The 21670-nt window shown below is 33.3% G+C and overlaps 2 protein-coding genes and 1 pseudogene across 3 annotated transcripts; all 3 read right to left on the bottom strand.

Annotated features, from left to right (window-relative positions):
• Positions 1 to 389: 389 nt before the first annotated feature.
• Positions 390 to 4216, bottom strand: LOC140985312 (signal peptidase complex subunit 3B-like). Of its 2 annotated transcripts, none has more exons than XM_073453130.1 (7): positions 4094 to 4216; positions 3820 to 3953; positions 3673 to 3720; positions 2763 to 2825; positions 1692 to 1745; positions 774 to 860; positions 390 to 691 (listed from the first exon to the last, which is right to left on the bottom strand). In XM_073453130.1, exons 2-7 carry the CDS (start codon positions 3943 to 3945, stop codon positions 566 to 568), a joined length of 504 nt encoding a protein of 167 aa, XP_073309231.1. In that variant the 5' UTR covers positions 3946 to 3953; positions 4094 to 4216; the 3' UTR covers positions 390 to 565. The 2 variants fall into 2 exon arrangements, with proteins under 2 accessions (XP_073309231.1, XP_073309232.1); XM_073453131.1 differs by having other exon boundaries at positions 3820 to 3966; positions 4094 to 4207.
• A 1291-nt stretch (positions 4217 to 5507) lies between these two features.
• On the bottom strand, positions 5508 to 7294 carry LOC140984927 (uncharacterized). The gene is made up of 3 exons (XM_073452626.1): positions 6990 to 7294; positions 6803 to 6878; positions 5508 to 6680 (listed from the first exon to the last, which is right to left on the bottom strand). Exons 1-3 carry the CDS (start codon positions 7017 to 7019, stop codon positions 5548 to 5550), a joined length of 1239 nt encoding a protein of 412 aa, XP_073308727.1. The 5' UTR covers positions 7020 to 7294; the 3' UTR covers positions 5508 to 5547.
• Positions 7295 to 14920: 7626 nt separating this feature from the next.
• On the bottom strand, positions 14921 to 21423 carry LOC140985192 (probable E3 ubiquitin-protein ligase LUL4; annotated as a pseudogene).
• Between the last annotated feature and the right edge of the window lie 247 nt (positions 21424 to 21670).

Below are 21670 nucleotides of genomic sequence, written 5' to 3'. Positions count from 1 at the left end.
TATATTTTTATAGGGAAGTTTCCGGTTTTAATTTTTATTTTTGTGCTTTAAGAACTTATACAAGTCAAACCATATACATTTGGAGACAGATATGAAGGAAAAAACATCACAATTTTTGCTCATGAATATAACCTTGCAAGTCTAACGCAACACACAGGAGAGACTTTTTTTTCGATTTCTAAGAGCTTTACTGGATATTTTTTTGTAAAAAGATACATAGCAGCGCCCACAACCCTCCCATCCAAGATCATAGATTCTCCTATGAGCACGTAAGTTGTAATTAGCAACATTAAAAAACACAGTTTTCAGCCTTCAGATAGAGGCCAGTTCTTCAAATTTACTGTAAAATGCCGAGTCTGAACTTCGATGCCAATCACAAGTTCTTCAGATTTAGTGTAGAGTGGCGAATCTAAACTCAAATTCTATAAATATTTCATGGTTAAAACAATATTTTCAATACAGACGAGAATAAAACCACTTTTTAGACTCCTGATTTTGTTACTCCCGCGCATGAATCTTTAACTCCCGTGATACTAAATTATAGAAAATTCCACAAGATAGTTATTTATCTATACGCCTCAGGTAAGCGGTAGCCATTCATCACTATTTTGTCCGCAAACATCTTTCCAGTCTTCGGCATGACATGCCAATGCAATGTTAAGTTGAACTCTTTACCGCGTAGATTTCTCCCCTACGCCACAAAAGAATATACATCAAAAGACCGAATCAAAAGATTAGGTACGAATGCATAAAACAGTACACACATCACTTACTTGGTCAATAAAACGATATTTGTTTGTTGTGTGAATCCAAAACTTTGCATGTTCTTTGGAAGGTATGATACCGTCCCACAAGGACACCTACAAAAGTGAATTCCAATCATTTAGAGATTCGTCCCACATAGAAATACAATATTTTATGGTACTCGAGCTCTCATTGTCTAGGAAATACCACGCATTAGTTTTGGACATCAACTTTCTTTCTATCCAATTAATGGAGAAATATAAATAGACTAAAATAAAGAATATATATTAGAAGGGTATGAGTGGTCCAGAGGCAAAGAGATCAACAATTTCAGTACTCCAGATGCCATCCAGTATCAAATCAATTCATACATCATCTTTTCCTTCTTGTTTCCTACATTTATTTCTTTTCCGCAATCTCTCCAGTATCAAATCAACTCATACATCATCTTTATCTTTTTGTCTCCTACATTTATTTCGTTTCTGCAATCTTTCAAATGAGATAGATCAGTTACGAAGTCTCCCCATCTATGTGCTGAGGACAAACTGGAAAGAAAGTCGATATCCTTTTACCGAAGTCTAAGAGTGCCCAAGCATCAAATAGTTTATCGATAAAGTACACCTAGACACAATTTTAACAAATCCAAGGACTAGTCTTCAGATAACATATGTTCTTGCTTCTGTGATGCTTTCATTCTTGAAATTCTAAATAGATTATAATAAGAACCATCTTATTACAAGGCCATAGCAGAACAATAGCATAGAGATATCTGCAGAGTATATGTCTCAAGTGCAAGAAATACTCTGGTAACAAGAAGACATTTCAGTTAGGCCACTAATTTCTACAGTGACCAAACCATGAGCAGATTACATACAGTAGATTCGAGAGAGAAATATACAGCATAATGAATTCTGTAAGCACAAAAAAACTCATGAACCGGTATACACCTGATTCAGCGAATTCTTTGGTGTTTCATATTCAGCAGCTAAAAATACAAAGACCTGCAAATTCCAGAAGAGATGCTGTCACATTAAATGAACTTAAATGCCAACAAGAGCTCATAAATCCAAATTTCTAGCATCTGACGGTTGACATTATGTTCATATCCATTTTTTATGAACTTCCTACGTAAGATATTTTACATACGATTTAGTTAAAAATTGTGTGCTGACATAAAAAGTCAAAATTTGCTGAAGAAAGTAAAAGAAGAATTTTCAACACTAACACTTACCAAAAGAATAGTATAGATACAAGAAAGCATATAAAAAAAGAAACATCAAGGCTCCAGCCCCGAGAACTATGATAATTTATGAAGGCTAATAGAAGGCAAAAGAAGATATCATGGATATGCATAAAATGGAGAATTTAATAAAATTTCTATACAGCTCGAAAAAATTTACTAAGGATGGGTCCGGGAATTTTCGTTCAAGTTAAGGAGGGAAGGCATGGAATGGAAATTTTTTAAATATTAGATATATTTATTTTAGCTGAAAACAAAAAGGAAAATGAGATATAGGTAGATGCACACACTTTATTTCAGGTATTTGAGTAGGAGCTGGGACAGCTGGTCAGATCACACCCATAAGCCTTTCCTTGCACCCTATATGTCACTACCTAAAACAGGAGCCCTGGAATAACCATGAAAGAGAGATGCAAAACATAACCTTCCATATTTTTATTGCATATCCTACAATCGATAATTACTTGAGCAAACCACGTGGCATGTTTCATTGCATGTATATTACTTCCAGCGACCAGACAACAACTGAACTATGCCCATAAAAGTCAGATGGATAGGCAATGACAATGTTCTACTATTTGAACTTCATCTCATTACTAAACCAATCTTTGTGACTATATTAAAAGGCAAACCCATGAAAATCATGGATTTATCCACAGAAAGCAAGCAGTCCTCTCTATCCACATTGAATATCACCAATAGTATCAAGAGAACAAACTATAGGTAGTCAAAGTTCAAAAATCAACAAAATATTCCACATACTAAGTTACCAACAAACCTGCTTTGTATTCCATGTAAATAATGACTGCAAGTTAGCAGATATATTCAATGTCAGGCTGACCTGTATGGTACAAAAATCCTAATCAGTCAACCAGGTATGTTACAAGAAATTGACCACGCCTTTGCAAATTGAGCACTGCTAAACCTTTTGCAAGTTATTTTCTGTACAAGCACCATTAACTTATCAGGATAATCCCCATCCATTAGTCAAAATACAGAGCTAGTAATCCAAGTTTTTTTTTGCAAAAAGGAAAGAAGCATATGCAAGAGACTGGATGAAAGAAAACAAAATTCTCAATCAAGCTGTTACTTCCTTATAACTTTTCTTTGGTAGAGGTAGTGACTAGTGAGCGAGGAATGTAAAATCCTTAAGCTTCATCTCCTTAAGCTTTATCACCTTAAACTTAACCAAACCTAAGGACATATTTGCTAATCATGGACACCTCCAACAGTGACTACGTTCGAAACTATGATCATAAACTAAGGCTTTTAGAAATGATACAAGGCCCATAGTTAGGATTAAGAAAAACATTTTACAGCGTAAATTTGATCCAAAGTTCAATGTTATAAAAAGTAAAACACATAAAAAAGTCCAAGTGCAGAAACTTTGACTTGTACAAAGGTGAAATTTTGCTCGGGAAAGGAAGAACAAGAGAATGAAAATGTATGTATGCAATACAAATCGAGTAAATTCAGGGTATGCATAACAACAATCGAACTTTGAATGCAAGATATACTGACGTAGCGACCAGAATGTACAAAAATAACAGGAACATAGAAACAGAGTATGACGAAATAAAGATGAGGCAAAAATTAACATAGTTCATATGCTAATATACGAGCGGAACTCCCAGAATATCGGTCATACAAAATAAACAAATAAAAGCTGTCCCAATAGGCTGACTTACCTCCTCATCTCCGTCGGGTTTCTTCTGGAACCAATTAATATTCAAAACCTAAAACTCACAGGAAAAAAAAGATCGAAATGAACAACATTATCAAAAAAAAGGGACGAATTAACAATTAAACATATTTATGCGTACAATCATATATACCTGGACTTCAGAGGTGGGGGTCGGCGAATTGAAATTGTCAGATACAGAGGCCATGGCGCACATCAAAGCGAGAATGGTGATGGCGAAGGTTAGCAAAGAATTAGCTCTGTACCCAAAAGAGTGCATTTTTGTCCCTGATTAAGTATATACATATAATCGGAAAGAGAAAAAATAAAGGTAAATCTTGAGTTGAATCAAATAAAAAGGAATATAAAATCGTCAGATTCTTGAAATCTCGCAACATTTGTTGTAAACCGACAATGAATCTTTTCACCTTGTGAATCGTAGGTGCTGGCGGAGACTGAAACCGATCGGACGACGAGTGTAGACTTGAGAAGACTGGAACGAGAGAAAAATGGTGACTATATGGGCTGGGCCCAACTTGAGCAATCTATTGGATCTATTATATTTATGCTATTGGGCCCACATTAGTCAAAATATTTCTCTCAAACACTTATGTGCTCATTAATTCATGTCATCAATCAAATATCAACATATTAAAATATATCACATTCCACGATCAAATATGTGAGCAATCAAATATTTATGATTATCGCTATTATTTTATTACCATTCATTTATTTTTTATTAAAATAAAATAATTTATATTTTCTAAAGTTTTTCTTTAGTATAATTAATTTAATTTTAAAAAAATTCATTAATATTTAAATTTAATATTAAATTGTATATATATTTAGTTTGACAATTGAAAAATAATTGAGTAGGTCTGTGAGACGGTTTCACGAATCTTTATCTGTAAGACTAGTCAACCCTACCGATATTCACATTAAAAAGTAATACTCTTAGCATAAAAAGTAATATTTTTTCATAGATGACCCGAATAAAAGATCTGTCTCACAAAATACTACCCGTGAGTCCATCTCACACAAAGTTTTATCAAAATTAATTTAAGATTTTTACAATTATAAAGCAATATTTAAATTTTTTAGAAATAAAAAAATAAATTTTTTTATTGTGGATAGTGTCGAACACTTCACGTGGGGAGAATCTCCCGGAGGACATTTGGAGATTTTTCTCCAACCATCTTCTATTATGGTGGATATCAAAATAATAGAGGTACGGGATTGATTGATTTTCCCAACTCTAAATTGAATCTCATATTGCCACTGTAGTAATAGATGAAATAAATTACGATTTTTAAAATTGCATTTTGGTCTTTTTTTATGTATTAAATTTATGTTTTTGCCTTTTTCAATTTTTTTCGTTTTTAATTATTTTTTTTATTCCTTCTAATTTATTTCGAGTGTTTTTTCATTAATTTATTGTAGTTCGCTATTTATAATAAACACGAAAAGGAGATAGTAAATAAGGACATGGAAACAAAATACTTGAAAAATTAATAAATTATTTTCGAAAATCGGAACTAATTAAAGCCAGCCAGCCAGCCAGCCAGCCAGAAAGCAAAGTCCCCTCTCTCACTCAAGCTATGCAAGCCTAGGTAGCCAAAATCCAAACAGGGATTGTGCAGTTGCAGTATCGCGTAGAACAATATTAAATTCTCGGAATTCAAACCAAATAAACCATAAATTTGACCAATCCACTAATAATATCAAGATTGATCTCAACATGCGATTTTGGCAGCGAGGAAGAATTCTCGTGCGAACATAAAAAGGAAAGGCAATACTTGATTGAGCTACAGCAAAGTAACCATAGGAAAACAAAAAAGGAACACGACAAAACAAATTTAACTAAAGCAAGACTACAATTTCACATGACACTGCAACTATCGGTGTTCTCATCACTGAAAATATGGGTGAATTTATCGTTTGCCGGAGGTGGAGGAGGCCCGTAGTACATCCCCGGGTGCACCGGTCGATTGAACATCATCGGATTGTACATATCGTTCCCATTCGGACGTTGCTGATTCATCATCATCATCTGAGCCATGTATTGTTGTTGTTGCTGTTGGTTATAAGGATTCCCATGTCCTAGGCCGAAGTGATCCGCCGCTGGTGGTCGCCATTGTGCCGCGCCAGGAAAATTCCCCATATGCGCAGGGGCAGGGAAATTACCCATCGGATAGTTACCCATCATGCCTACATTTCCACCATTCAACCCTTGATTATTTGCATTGAACTCCTTGAATCCTCGGTGTTTTTTGTCCATTTTTGGAACCATGTCAAATTTCTCACCCCCTTTCTTGCCCCAGCTATCATTGTTTTTCCCATCATTCTTGCCGTTTTTCCCACCAGATTTACCATTTCCGACCACAAATCCTCCCTTTTTACCACCTTTTTTACCACCCACTTGATCTTGATCCCCCTTCTCTGCCTTAATCTTCCCACCGTTCTTCCCACCGCCATCTTTAGCCCCAGTTTTACCCAACATACCCTTCAGAAAGTCGAATCCGCCACTTTTCTTGCCATTTTTAACTCCATTCTTGCCCTTCAAATGGCCGCCATGGTCACCACCACCCAAACCATTTGAAACTTTATTAGATACTTGATGACCGGTAACGAATTCCTCATCAGAATCATCGTCAAATTCATCGTCAAAATCATCCTCATCAGAATCATCTTCAGACATATTGAACTTGCCAGATTTATTATTATCTTTACCCAGAAATTTCATATCTTTCCACCCTTTAATATTCTGCTGATGATGACGACTTTTCTGTAGATCTTTGCCACCCTTTTGAGATCTATTATCTTTTCCCCCATTACTCGGGTTTTCAAAGCGGATATTGTTGAGAAAATTCGCCGGATTCTGTCTATTTTGTACTCCCAAGAGCTCGGCATGTTTGCCTGATTTCTCAAGTTTCTCTATGAGAACTGCTGGATCAACATTCCCAGAAACAAAAACTAGTCCTTTCTCCACATCAATATTTACCTTATACACTCCTGAAAAGATAAGAAAAATTAAATCTTTGATCCAAATTTTTTTGAACAGAACACTAAAAAAATACACGAGACAAACTAAAACTCGATTTCTTAATAAACTCCAGCTGAACCCCACAACATACCCTCAACCTTCTGCAGCTTCTTCTTGACCTTATCCTTACAGCCTTCACAGTGTATATTTACTCTAAGAACACAAGTCTGCAATTGAAAACAAACCAACACAACTAAGTCATTAACAGAAACAAAAACCAGACAATTACCCCAAGTGGGCTGTGCACAAATCTTGAAGGAAAGAAACCCCTTAATTACCTGAACCTTCAACATATCTTGCTTATTCATTATTGATCTCTGGACCACAAAACAGGAAGAAAAAGTGATTACAAGAAGCTTAACAGCAAAGGAAAGAAGAATCTGAGAAGTTGGTATATATTTATAATATCATGGTCCTGCAAAAGAGAAGCCGGGCTTTACAAGATCAGTAACCGACTCTCTCCTCGCTTGCTTTTGTAGTCGGCCACTCCGTTTTGTAGTGAGCAAACGAAGGTGGAATAGGTTTACACAGAACTAAGAAGGCGGTCGCAAGAATTTTAAAATATCGTCTCCAAAACAAACGAAAAACACATTTTAAATATATTTCTGTCTGAACACCCTTCAGCCACTTCTTGGCACTACGTAGTAAAAGTGTCATTTTTTTATTAATTAATAATTAATAATTAATTAATAGTTAAATGACAAAAATTTGTGTGAGACGGTCTCACGGATCGTATTTGTGAGACGGTCTTTTATTTGGGTAATCCATAAAAAGTATTATTTTTTATGTTAAGAGTATTACTTTCTGTTGTGAATATGGGTAGAGTTGATCCGTCTCACAGATTAGGATCCATGAGACGGTCTCACATGAAACTCACTCTAGTTAAATTACTCACTTTGTCAAAAATCTTATTATATAATATGTTTATCTTTAAAAAGAATGTAAGATTAAATTAAATTATTTGTTGAGATTTTATTTTTTATTTCATATATATACATGTTACCATAAAAAAAGATAAATTTTTTGTCTTTTGTCTTTTTTATTTTCTTTTTAATATTTGACCAATGACATCTCGGTTCTTTATTAGGATTTTTATATGGCAAAAATTTGTGTGAGACGGTCTCACGGGTCGTATCTGTGAGACGGATCTCTTATTTGGGTCATCCATGAAAAAGTATTACTTTTTATGCTAAGAGTATTACTTTTTATTGTAAATATGGGTAGGGTTGACCCGTCTCACAAATTAAGATCCGTGAGACGGTATCACATGAGACCTACTCTTCTTATATTATTCATATTTGAATAGAGATCATAATATGGGAAAAAATTTGTGTGAAACAGTTTCATGGGTCGTATTTTGTAAGACAGATATCTTATTTGGGTCATCAACGAAAAATTATTATTTTTTATGCTAAGAGTATTACTTTTTATTGTGAATATCGCTAGGGTTGATCCGTCTCACAGATAAAGATTTGTGAGACTGTCTCACAAGAGACATAATCCATATTAGGGGTGTGCACTAAACAGTTAAAACCGAAAAAACTTATCGAATCTTACCAAATCTTTAATTTTTTTTAGGTATTTTAAAAAGAATATACAAATATTCACTAACAACTTATCCTAAAACATTGAAATTAATTTAGTATTTTATTTTATTTATTACACCGTGAAAACAAACCAAATGAATCAAACCGTGACATAAAACGATCCTAACCGAAATTAAACGATCCGATTTTGGATTAAGAATTTGGAAAACCGAGAGCCGAATAGAAATTTGACAAAAGCGAGGAAAAAATGTTGCACGACGAGGATGAAGGATTAATTTGAAGAAAAAAATGCTTAAATGAGGTCAAAAGCTTTGGAATCTTGATATTAAATTCGATCGTAGTTGGGAAAAATGGATAAAGTGTGCATGTGAATATGAGAAATACTATTTTCTAAAATTTTAAAAATTATCTATAATTTTTACAACATAAAAAATTCAATATAAAAATTTCATTTATCAAAATATGATTATAAATTCAATACAAAATCTCATAACATAATAACAAAATTTAACAATATAATTATTATAAATATTGATATTAATATATTTTAATATTATTGTACAAATATTTAGGCCTAAATTTCATCCAAGATGCTACGAAGGACAATGAATTTACGACTAGCTAAGCTAGTTTTCGATTCATTGACCGATTAATTAAAGAACAAAAAAAAGTTTGTCGAGTTAAAAAATGTACAACACGGAGTTGTACATTTCTGTATTCTGACAACTGACAGCCACATTTCACTGCCCTTTTACCAATTTCTTTATTCATTTGCATTTGTTTCCCTCTTCACAGTTGTCTTGTCTCGTTCCCATCTTGTCAGATTCTTGCGTTTATATATAATAATAATAATAATAATAATAATAATACTTCGGAAATTCAGGTTGTGAATTTCCAGAATCGTATCCAATTTTGTAATTTTAATTATTAATTTTTTTTTTATAATATTAGCCTAAATTTCACAGAGTTGTTCGTCCATTGGCTTCATCTGTTTTCAAACAAAGAAATAAGAAAAAATCCATCACTATTGTTTTCCAATCTGAAATCCATTATCTAATTTTCGAGACTTTGAACTTTTACGGATACATATCATGTTATACTCTCCATATTCATTTATTTTGACATGAATATATCCTATCATTGATCTTTTATACACAACTGAATCGATCATGAGGTTAAACGAGTCATCGTCTAAAAATCCGACTCTACAAAAGCACTTCTCCACCGCTTGTACGTCTCCGGCCGCCACCATCCCTTCGCCTGCAGGCCTCATTCAACATAAACGGGACTCTGTTTCTATAGCACATTCATGTCTCAGTGGAAGAGATCAGCCACACATGCGAATATAGGTACAATGTCTAGGCAATGGTTGGTTATACAAATCTTCAATACAAAATTATATTTTGTATACATTGATAATAAGTAAAATCTAGCCATCTTAAAAGTTATTTCAGGCAATAAAAGGACAAAAGTGGTTAGATTTAAAATGTCTAAATGAAGGTAGAAAATTCAATTCATCGAAATTATTTGTTTTTTGAATTGTCTGTTTATCAGGAGTGATTGATTTTTGGTATTCAACCAATCAATATTATGAACTAATTTCTACACACATTTTTCATTTAAAAGTTGATATATTTTAAGACATGAAACGGGTGTTTGGGTTTTGACTTGATTAACGATGATTTAGAAACCACGTGATTATTAATTATTATATAATTCCAACCGACGTGGGCTCGTGAGTGGGATCGCGAGAGACGGCGGTCCTCTCTTTGACCAATTTATTTATATATTTTCTTCTATTATATATATTATGTGTATTTCTTCTACTTTTTTTTTAACGATGAAGAAATCATTGTCACTATTTTTTATCTATTGAATAAATTCTGGATTAACATGATAGTCAGTAAATCACGTTAGTTAGATAAATAATGTTGAAGAAATCTACAAACCGCAGAATCTATCATGCTGAATCGTTAAGAATTCGACTGAAAACTTAAGTAGAAGCGTACCTAAAGTCATAATTCTGAATTCTTTGAAATGTGTCTTGATCTTCCAGATCTACGCGTTTTTTCAGAAAATCTTCTAATTTTATTTTCTAAACTATTATCTTGATGGGGAAAATAATAGGGAACGTGATGTCGCGCGATCTGTGGATCATGACCTATATATAGATAATGTCTATCATCATCTTCTGATATTTCTATGTCAGAATATCATAAAAACAAAAATTACCCTTATATATCTACACATTAAAGACTCACGACATATAAGATACATTAAAACCCAATAGCCAAAACCTTAACTGATCACTTTAATTTTGTGTTTAACTTAATAGACAACCAACAACGTATAATTATTCACATATAAGCTCATATAAATAAAATTGATCTAACAAATTATATTTGGCAAACTCCGAGCGATAAACTCACTCGATAAAATATTGAATACACCAAAAAAAATTTATACAATTAAATCTACCGTGTCGTGAACCAATTACGAGTGATGGGTTACGCTAGAATACCAGCCTGAAAGAAAATTAAAAAAGTAATGTCTCAATATTTTCAAAATATGACTATAAATTTAATCCAATAAAATAATGTCTCTTAGTAATTTCATAGAAAACTCATTTAAATTATCTTGGACATATCATATTTCTAATCTAGAATTTCAATTAATCTTCTTAAATCAATATGTTAACAAAAATATGAAGATCATGTCTCTTGTGAGGCGGTCTCACATATCTTTATTCGTGAGACAAGTTAAGCTTGCTCATATTTACAATAAATATTAATATTTTTGGCATGAAAAGTAATATTTTTTATAGGTGACACAAATAAAAAATTTGTCTCATAAGATCGTCTCACGAGAGTTTTTGTTAAATGTGAAATAAATATTCACGGAACTTTAGCTCAAGTTGCACCGCAGCTATCACTTGCCAGTTGAGGCTCGAACCTTATCTCCCCTCCTCCACCCTAAAAAAAAAAAGAAAAAAGTCTGGAACAAATTCCTCCAATACTTACAAATATAAGAATTTCGAAGAAATTGAGATGCCAAGTTAAATCATTTATGAAAATAGATCTAATTAATGTCAAAATTTAGAGATGCCAAAAATGTATATTTTTTGCCAATGTATATCATCTAAAAATTTTGCAAATAAAAACAATTTAAAGTTGTAGATGCTGTGTGTCAAAATAATAAAATTTACAAGGGATTAAAATATTTATATTACAATCGCATAAACAATAAATAACAACGGTTGTTTGAAAATATACATATAATAGAGTAGGTCTCTTATGAGACGGTCTCATGAATCTTTATCTATGAGACGTGTCAATCCTACCGATATTCATAATAAAAAGTAATATTTTTAGCATAAAAAGTAATACTTTTGTATATATAACTCAAATAAAAAATTCGTCTCACAAAATAAGATTTGTGAAATTGTTTCATATAAATTTTTGTGATTGTAATGTGGACAAATGGATACTGGTTGTTCAATAATTGATTTACTGGAAACCCAAATTATTTGTTTCTTCTTTTGCCCTCGAAAAAGCAGCTGGATTATGATCATTGTCCACGCCGCCACCAGCCTTTCACACACGCAGATATATATAAATAAATTATCAATAAATTCTCATTAAACTTGTGCTCAATTCCTGTTGGATCTAGTATTTCTCCGGTGAGATCATGTGCTTGATTCAGTTTGTACAAAATGTTGAAAATTTGAAATAATTCTACGATATTTTAGAATTAAATATTTTTCATCTAGTATTAATATATAATTTTTGAGTACTCAAACATGTATAATTTTTTTTATATTAATGACACGACTTTTTCGGATGAAAATTCGATATAAAATATAAAAATCTGGTATTAATATAAAATATTTTGAGTACTAAATGTTTTAGATATGTAAAAATATATGATTTTTGAGTGCTCAAACATGTATAACAAATTTTGGCATCATCGACACTGTTTTTCCGGATGATTTTTTTTTACAAATATTCAATATGTGATACTGATATATGACATTTCATAATAAACTCTTTCAGATCGGGTACTAAATATGATATTTGAGCACAGAAACAAATTTAGTAAGTGTTGATATTAATATATTTGTTTTAATTTTATTAGCAAAATTTTATTTTTTGTATCAGGTTTAAAACAATTTGTTCTGCAATATCATATATATGTTCCATATTTTCAATGTTTTGTACCGGAATTCATCCGAAAAATAATCGTGGCCAGCGAGTGCAAAAATATTTTTTGTGTGCATCCGAAACTGCAGAGAAAGTTTCGGTTTTAAAGAAACTGAACATATATTTAACTATATTGTTGGAGATTTAAAAGCAAGTCTTCAAAATTAGATAATTTTCGTTTAAATTTTGACTATACTTTTGTTCGCATCCTCACCATCTAATTAAAACTCATTATCGACGGCTGAAGAAGAACAATACTAGAGATATTTTTAATTACATAATAATGGTTACTATATTTTCAAACAGCTTGGATTCCGTATTTTATTTAAACATAAACTTAACACGGTTGTTTCTTGCTTTTTTGTCTCTCTAATCGAAAATTTTTCTTTATCCGAAACCAGAAATACACATCACCATTTCATTTACATTATTTTTCTCTAAAAAAATATATATTCCTCTTATGATGTATTGTGAAACCGAATACTAACTGTTTACCAAAAACTATATTTGATAGCAACGATATAAACTCAAATTTTATAATTGTACAACATTTCGGTTTGATGGTTCTTAAATCTCAATAACAAAACATTTTACTGTATTATTAAAATTATAAATAGCGATAACATGACTGATGATACCCCGGATATATCCGGTAATCAAAGAGGTAATCGGGTCATTTTTAGTCTTGATTTTGGGTAGTTAGGAGGCTAGAAAAGTTTAGCAAACCAACCAGTGCTCAGAAGGAATTGGGTTCCCTGCTGAGCCTGATTGTGAGAGCTCGGGTTGTACAGCTAGTAGCCAATGTTCCACATCATGGTTATCCACTCGAGCACCTCGGTACAGGTGTTATCTCCGAATTCACAGGTATGAGGTGTCATGTCTTGATCATCATTGAGAAGTCTTTAGACGAAGGTAGGGGTAATGTGACTAAGCTGAAGTAAGTATGGGTTGTCATACTTGACAGTGTCAGTGAGTAGAGTATGAGCGACCATCTCACCATGAGTAGCAGCTGAGCACTGAAAACAAAGTCCATAATTGATTTATCTCCTATAAATATTAGGTTTTCTTGATATTAATGCGTTTAGATATTCTTGCAATAATGTGCATATTCTTTATATATTTTCCAAAGATAAAACATTTGAATTGACTTAACGTCGGTATGGCTACGCCGGAGAATCTTCTGACGTCCACTAACATTTTCTACTATGTGTGCAGATATTTCATGCTCAGACACTTTTTTCACTCGAGTTCCAAAATATCGGTACAGAAACCAACATGATCCGATGTAATTGTCGATCGAACTTATATCCAATACAAAGTATCAATCGGTCTCTAGAAACACAATTATTGCTCTTACCTTACCATGGAGTCCACTCTTCACGGCTATCGAAAAGATTATGTTATTACATTACATATATTATGATTTTAACAAAGGTAAATTAAAGAATAATAAATAAATAATTATATATAAAATTTGTCCATTTTCCTAATGGTATTGTCGTCTACACTTTATCATAATGAATGAAGATGTTTTAGGCCTCGGGATTGCCTAATGCTTTCACTTTAGTAGCCTTTGAATAATCCACTCAACTTGTGCATGCTTTTTCGAAATTTCGGAATAGCCCATTACCATATATATCTATGCCTCCACCAAAGGGGTACCTGAACATCCCCACTTTCACTTTTGCAGAATCATACAAGGGATGTGTTTGTTAAAATAATGATATATCTTCATCTATGAAACATCGAAAAGTTGTACGAACATCTTCTGCATAATCTAAAAATGTGAGCTGAATTATTTTGATAATATCTCATTGATTAGTGAATATATGATCAATGAGCAAAACAGTTGGCAATAAAACATAATTTACAACAAATCATATTTCAGACCGACTAATTTAGTTCGAACGTTATTTATGCTAAACAGACGTTATCGATCGATGTATCCGTATCATCTTGCTTGATCTTGCGGAGTTGGGTTAGCATAGATAATGTTCGAACTAGTATAACTTGTAGAAAATTAAATTTTCTTTCTAACCGTTTTTTCCGCTGGTCATTTAGATAACTGTTCTATGAGATATCATCAAAATACTTCAACTCGCTAGATTTTAGTTTATGCAATGGATGTTCGTGCAACTTTCATAAAAATTAAATATCTAGAAAGCTTATTTAATTTTCATAGAGGAGAAGTTCCATATTTCACATGGAAGTTTAGTGCAAAAAAACCTCATTATTAATTATTTCAAAAACAAGAAAAATTTATGAAAACTCTGGGTGTTATTTAATTTTTACTTTGAAAATGTAACATAACAACGCTATTGTTATTTATGAGAATTTAGGTATGTTGCAATGTAATAAAACATGTAAAATTGGATTTTTTTTCTGTTTTTTTTGTGGGAGATGGGGCATGTAACCAAAACTTCTTGCCACACACATTTTTAAAACAACTCACAAAATTTAAAAACAAATCACAAAACATCTGTGCCAACCAAGCTACTCAAATGTTTTAACTGAACATACATACAAAATTATAGAAGTAAGAAGTTAACAGAAAAATAATGAGACTATTATGATATTCCAGAATGTATATTACATTGTCAACTGTACAGCATCTTGATTCAAGATTCTTCCAAACTGCAGACTTCGGCTGATCATCATGCAAAGAAGCGAAGCTGCGGATCACTTCTCGTTGTATACTACGATAATCTACACTCCCCCCTTAAGCATCGGCTTCTGAAAGCGATATCAAAAATAAAAATCACGAGGGATCAAGTAAAACTCTTTCCGAAAAAATTGACCAGTAAAAGACAAATCATTCTGAATAAATCACAAGCCAAAATTTTGTTACCTTCATCAACCTTGATCTCTATAAGTTCTTCAATGGGCTGGCGACAAATCGGGCACTTGTCTGATTGGAGTCTCAACTCTTTGGCGCACTCACTGCACATACACTGGAAAGCCAAAACAAAGCGAGGTTTTAACGTACATGTAAATTATTCATAATTTGCAGAGAACGTCTAGAAACCCCTTCCAGCCAAAATTATACAAAGTATCTAAATGTAAAAACAGTAATTTTTTGCCTTGAAGCTCGAAGGAATCCTGACACTAAGTAGTTCACAGAAGAAAGCCCCCATCGAAAGAAGATTACCAATGTTAATGTTTTAATGCCATAATAATGGATCAATTGATGATCAAACGTTGCCACTTTTTTTGTCTACTAAGAAAGCAATCACTTAAAAGTCAAAAACCTCAGATGCCGCCAATCAGAATTCAGAAAGACCATAATATGGAAACTAAAGTTTTGACGCATACAAGAACATATTGACTGGTAAAACTGAACTATATCAGTTGGTCAATTTCATTGTTATTTGCGAAGATGGATCTATGGTTCGGTCATTCTTGACTCCTGTAACAAATCCTGTTTTTTCTTCTTTCTACCGAATTCTGGCAAGCATACGACATAATATTTAGAAGATAATATACGTTCTTTGTTAATGTGGGAAAAAATCACGTGGGGAAGAGCAGAAGATGGAGAGAAGAACAAGAAGGCATTGTACCCCTCCAATAAAGTGGTATCATTAGTTGTTGTCGACCTTAAAGGCAATAAAAGGAAGGGACTTTTATGACTTGGGGAATGTTTGTGTTCGATATAACATAATCCAAATACTCCAATTAAATTTTTCCCAAAAATAATGCATGTTCAAATAAATATTTGGACAAGCTTTTTTCACCTTTTGTACTGACAAAATGTTAACTGAACAAAACAAAAAATATAGAAAGTAACTTATGTTGCTGGTGATAAACTACGGTTGGATGTTAGCTTAACTTCTTAAACAGAAACTAACATAGAGTGATTCAGTTAGTTTAGATTGGAGAAGTTGATTTGTTAGCGCTGTCATAAATCCTCAATCTTAGTTTCATTTGCCTCCATTCCCTATATCAATCCTCTCCATGAGTGCTGAGAAATAAATTTAAAAAATAAAATATTGGATGCACTGAGGTTGTGGCTTTTCATTCATCGATTCTCTCCGCGTGCATTCAGAAATAAGAATTAAAAACATAAATTACTGGATGCACTACGGTTGTTGCTTTTCATCAGATCGGTGATTCGATCAAACAAGAAAAGCTTGGACTTTAGAGTTGCCGCAGCAGCACCTTTTCATCGTCACGGCAACACCAAAAAAAAATTTTTAGCCTTCTAAATCAAAGTTCAATTCTATCAAAAATAATATCGAGTCGTTAAGTTAGTTCATCTTGGATCTAGTAACTTCTAACTCCAGTAGTTCAGCAAGTTCAACTACAATCTATATAAAGTTCGGTTCAAGGAAATATGAGCAAATGGGCTTCAATTTTTTTCCTGGAGGTATTGTATTTTAGCTGGAAATCAATTGTCGTTTAAGTTTCTTAGTTCATACTCCCTCCGTCCTACTCATTTAGGCTACATTTCCTTTTTCAGCCATCCCAATTATTTTGTCCAGTTTCCATATTTAATGTTATCTTTCCTATTCTTTTACCAATTTATCCTCATTAAATTATTATCATTATCTACTTGTACAATTTTTTTATCCTGTTAAAACCTTAATTATATATAAGGCCAAAATGGGAAATTGCTTTATAAAATTTACATTTTCAAATACTTTCTTAATCTATGTGAAACACACACAAACCTAAATGAGTCCATTATTAGAAAATATATCATTCCTATTGAGTAAAAGCTTATTTAGAATTCCATCAATCATTAGGTATTGTTCTTAACCTCATTTGAAAACGGATTCTTCAATTTTCACTTTCTTAACCCCGAATTTTACTTTTGTTTCTACTCAATTTAATTCAAATCCAGAAGTAGGCCCCATGTGATTCTGATGCTCTCCTAAACTTAAAAATGATTATGGTATTTGGATAGATAAAATAAATTTTTTGACACTCTAACCCTTTATTTTATCTAATCCAAAATTACCTTTTACATTAATTTAGGATTCTCGGCGCACCATCAAAAACCCAATCTTTTGCAAACATTCCAATAAGGATATTTTTAGCATTTTATCAAAAACTAGTACACAAAAACTCCTGTGAGACGGTCTCACGGATCAATTTTGTGAAACGGATATTCTATAGGAGTCATCAACGAAAAAGTATTAGTTTTTATGTCAAATATATTACTTTTTATTGTAATATGAACAAGATTGATCCGTCTCACGAATAAAGATCCGTGAGACCGTCTTATGAAAGACTACTCAAACTAGTATCCGTGAGACCGTCTTATGAAAGACCTACTCAAACTAGTATTAGAACGACTTATTTATCAAACACTCTATTTCGGAAAAAATGTCAGTTTTTCAGTTTGATTTTCAAACACCACTGCTTCTGATTTTTTTCCACTATTCACAATCTATAAATTTAATTAGTTCTATAAAAACATAATCTTTTGCAAACTCTCCCCAAGATTCTATTTGATTTGTTTTCTTATAAAATTAGGCATCTCAACCTACACAAATGCTTGCATCTATCCTCATTTGTATGTCGACAACAGATCAAGAATATACACTACAAAACTCTCCAGTTTCCACATTACTGTAATAGTATCCTTTATCTATCAACAACTATAATGGACAAGGTTTGGGTTGTTACCAGATGTCTACATGGCAAGACGGCTGTGTTTTTTACCTCAGTCATGCAAATGACACATTCTTTTCCCAAGTCCATGCCACTGATAGTTGTTTCATCTGAATTATNCATCGATTCTCTCCGCGTGCATTCAGAAATAAGAATTAAAAACATAAATTACTGGATGCACTACGGTTGTTGCTTTTCATCAGATCGGTGATTCGATCAAACAAGAAAAGCTTGGACTTTAGAGTTGCCGCAGCAGCACCTTTTCATCGTCACGGCAACACCAAAAAAAAATTTTTAGCCTTCTAAATCAAAGCTCAATTCTATCAAAAATAATATCGAGTCGTTAAGTTAGTTCATCTTGGATCTAGTAACTTCTAACTCCAGTAGTTCAGCAAGTTCAACTACAATCTATATAAAGTTCGGTTCAAGGAAATATGAGCAAATGGGCTTCAATTTTTTTCCTGGAGGTATTGTATTTTAGCTGGAAATCAATTGTCGTTTAAGTTTCTTAGTTCATACTCCCTCCGTCCTACTCATTTAGGCTACATTTCCTTTTTCAGCCATCCCAATTATTTTGTCCAGTTTCCATATTTAATGTTATCTTTCCTATTCTTTTACCAATTTATCCTCATTAAATTATTATCATTATCTACTTGTACAATTTTTTTATCCTGTTAAAACCTTAATTATATATAAGGCCAAAATGGGAAATTGCTTTATAAAATTTACATTTTCAAATACTTTCTTAATCTATGTGAAACACACACAAACCTAAATGAGTCCATTATTAGAAAATATATCATTCCTATTGAGTAAAAGCTTATTTAGAATTCCATCAATCATTAGGTATTGTTCTTAACCTCATTTGAAAACGGATTCTTCAATTTTCACTTTCTTAACCCCGAATTTTACTTTTGTTTCTACTCAATTTAATTCAAATCCAGAAGTAGGCCCCATGTGATTCTGACGCTCTCCTAAACTTAAAAATGATTATGGTATTTGGATAGATAAAATAAATTTTTTGACACTCTAACCCTTTATTTTATCTAATCCAAAATTACCTTTTACATTAATTTAGGATTCTCGGCGCACCATCAAAAACCCAATCTTTTGCAAACATTCCAATAAGGATATTTTTAGCATTTTATCAAAAACTAATACACAAAAACTCCTGTGAGACGGTCTCACGGGTCAATTTTGTGAAACGGATATTCTATATGAGTCATCAACGAAAAAGTATTAGTTTTTATGTCAAATATATTACTTTTTATTGTAATATGAACAAGATTGATTCGTCTCACGAATAAAGATCCGTGAGACCGTCTTATGAAAGACTACTCAAACTAGTATCCGTGAGACCGTCTTATGAAAGACCTACTCAAACTAGTATTAGAACGACTTATTTATCAAACACTCTATTTCGGAAAAAATGTCAGTTTTTCAGTTTGATTTTCAAACACCACTGCTTCTGATTTTTTTCCACTATTCACAATCTATAAATTTAATTAGTTCTATAAAAACATAATCTTTTGCAAACTCTCCCCAAGATTCTATTTGATTTGTTTTCTTATAAAATTAGGCATCTCAACCTACACAAATGCTTGCATCTATCCTCATTTGTATGTCGACAACAGATCAAGAATATACACTACAAAACTCTCCAGTTTCCACATTACTGTAATAGTATCCTTTATCTATCAACAACTATAATGGACAAGGTTTGGGTTGTTACCAGATGTCTACATGGCAAGACGGCTGTGTTTTTTACCTCAGTCATGCAAATGACACATTCTTTTCCCAAGTCCATGCCACTGATAGTTGTTTCATCTGAATTATTAATTCCAAAAATCTCACGCAACTCGTAACGAACACCATCAATCCATAGAATTTGCTTCATCACTTTCACTTGGAAATTCCCATCATTCTTCTTTTCTAGGACAGCCTGAGAGATTTGTGCATGTCGAGGCGCATTTATCACTTCTAGATTTGAATGTACATCCTCAGGCGAGATCGATACACACGACTCTGCTAATATAACAAGAGGATAAACATCCTCCCCTGGAGAAGGTGTAGACAGGTCATCAGTATCGAAGAAGCCTAGGTCCACACCCGTTCCTGGTGTCTGGCTAAATTTTTGGCCCAGTCCTTTCCCGAAGGGGATTTTAACAGGCTTGATCTCGGGATACACGGGAGTGAATGAACAGTTGGGGCCTTGCCAAAATAGAAGACAGTGATGCTGCATTAGAGGAGCAAGGATACTGAGTAAAAGAAAAAATCTTGCAAGCACCAAATCATGGAGAAGATAATTATTTGACAGCACAAACCTCAACTGATTACACGTCAACACATGATCATCTGTCGACCAGGTAATAGTTAAGAGTTGTTATACATAATGGTGTCTGAATTTTCTTGTTCCAAATGCCAAAAATCATAACTAGATCCAATATTTATTCAACTTCTTATTAAGGCCACAAGCAAACCGAAAGGCATTTCAACATTGATAGGCGACAACAGCAGACATGTGATAAAATGTCTCATCACGTGATACAAAATCAGCAAAAACAGAAAACAGGAACAACATGATAACATAAGAGTAGAAATACCTTCCATCAACCAAAGCATCAAAAGTGAAGGTAACCAAATGGCAATCTTCGTTCTGAACATCCAATTGAAGCTTTATGGTGTCCTTATGGACATTCACATCATTCTTAATCTTTTTGGCACTTTGATGATCAACGTAGGGAACAGGAGGATGTGGGGGTGGCGCCGGGCGCGGAAGATGGGCCGGTGATTGGCCCCACCCGTTGATCTGAGGTATATAATAGGGACGGTAGTTCGAGTGCTGACCAGTGGGTCTGGGGTAGTAATTTGAGAAGTTGTAACTGTAGTTGTTGTAACTAAATGGGGGGAGGGGAGGTGGCGGAGGAGGGGGAGGAGGGCAGGGATTTTGCTCCGGTGGTGGTGGGAATGTAGTAGGATGCGGCGCGTTGGCCGCAAAAGCATAGCTTGGTGGTTGGATAGATTGAGCTGGTCGCGTTGGATAGATAGAATTGTGGGGTGATGCGGACTGCGTTGGTGGTAGTGGTTGTGGAGTTGAAAGGTTGGTGGTGGTGGTGGTGTTAGGAGAAGAAGGTTCTGATGAAGAGGAGGGCGGAGGGGGTGGTTGGTGGTGGTGGCGATGCCTTTTACTACAGATTATGCCCATATTAGGTGGCGGTGGCCCCCTGTGGTCGACGGTGACGGTGACGGTGACGGTGGATGAGGGAAACTTCTATGCTCTGTGATTCAGAGAGACGAGGAATAAAGTAGGAGGAAATCTCGCTTTGACAAAATTACAAGACAAGGTTAAAGAGAGGGGCTTTCCTTTGAAAAATATAGCTGGAAAGCGTTTTTGATTTTTCATAATATTGATTTCGTCTCGTTTTTTTAAAACTGTTTATATATTTAATAATTAATATTTAAAATTATTGATATCATATAATAAATATATTTAAATTTTAAATATTATTATAAAAACAATGTATTTCATTTGAAATAACAATCAAACAAGGAAATCAATCTTTTGTCGTTAAATTGGTTTTTTTTTTTTTTTTTTATCTT

The sequence above is a fragment of the Primulina huaijiensis genome, chromosome 9 (assembly GCF_012295235.1).
Source record: "Primulina huaijiensis isolate GDHJ02 chromosome 9, ASM1229523v2, whole genome shotgun sequence".
NCBI lineage: Eukaryota > Viridiplantae > Streptophyta > Magnoliopsida > Lamiales > Gesneriaceae > Primulina > Primulina huaijiensis.
Note: the sequence above shows the minus strand (reverse complement) of the source record. Positions and strands in the feature narration are given on the sequence as shown.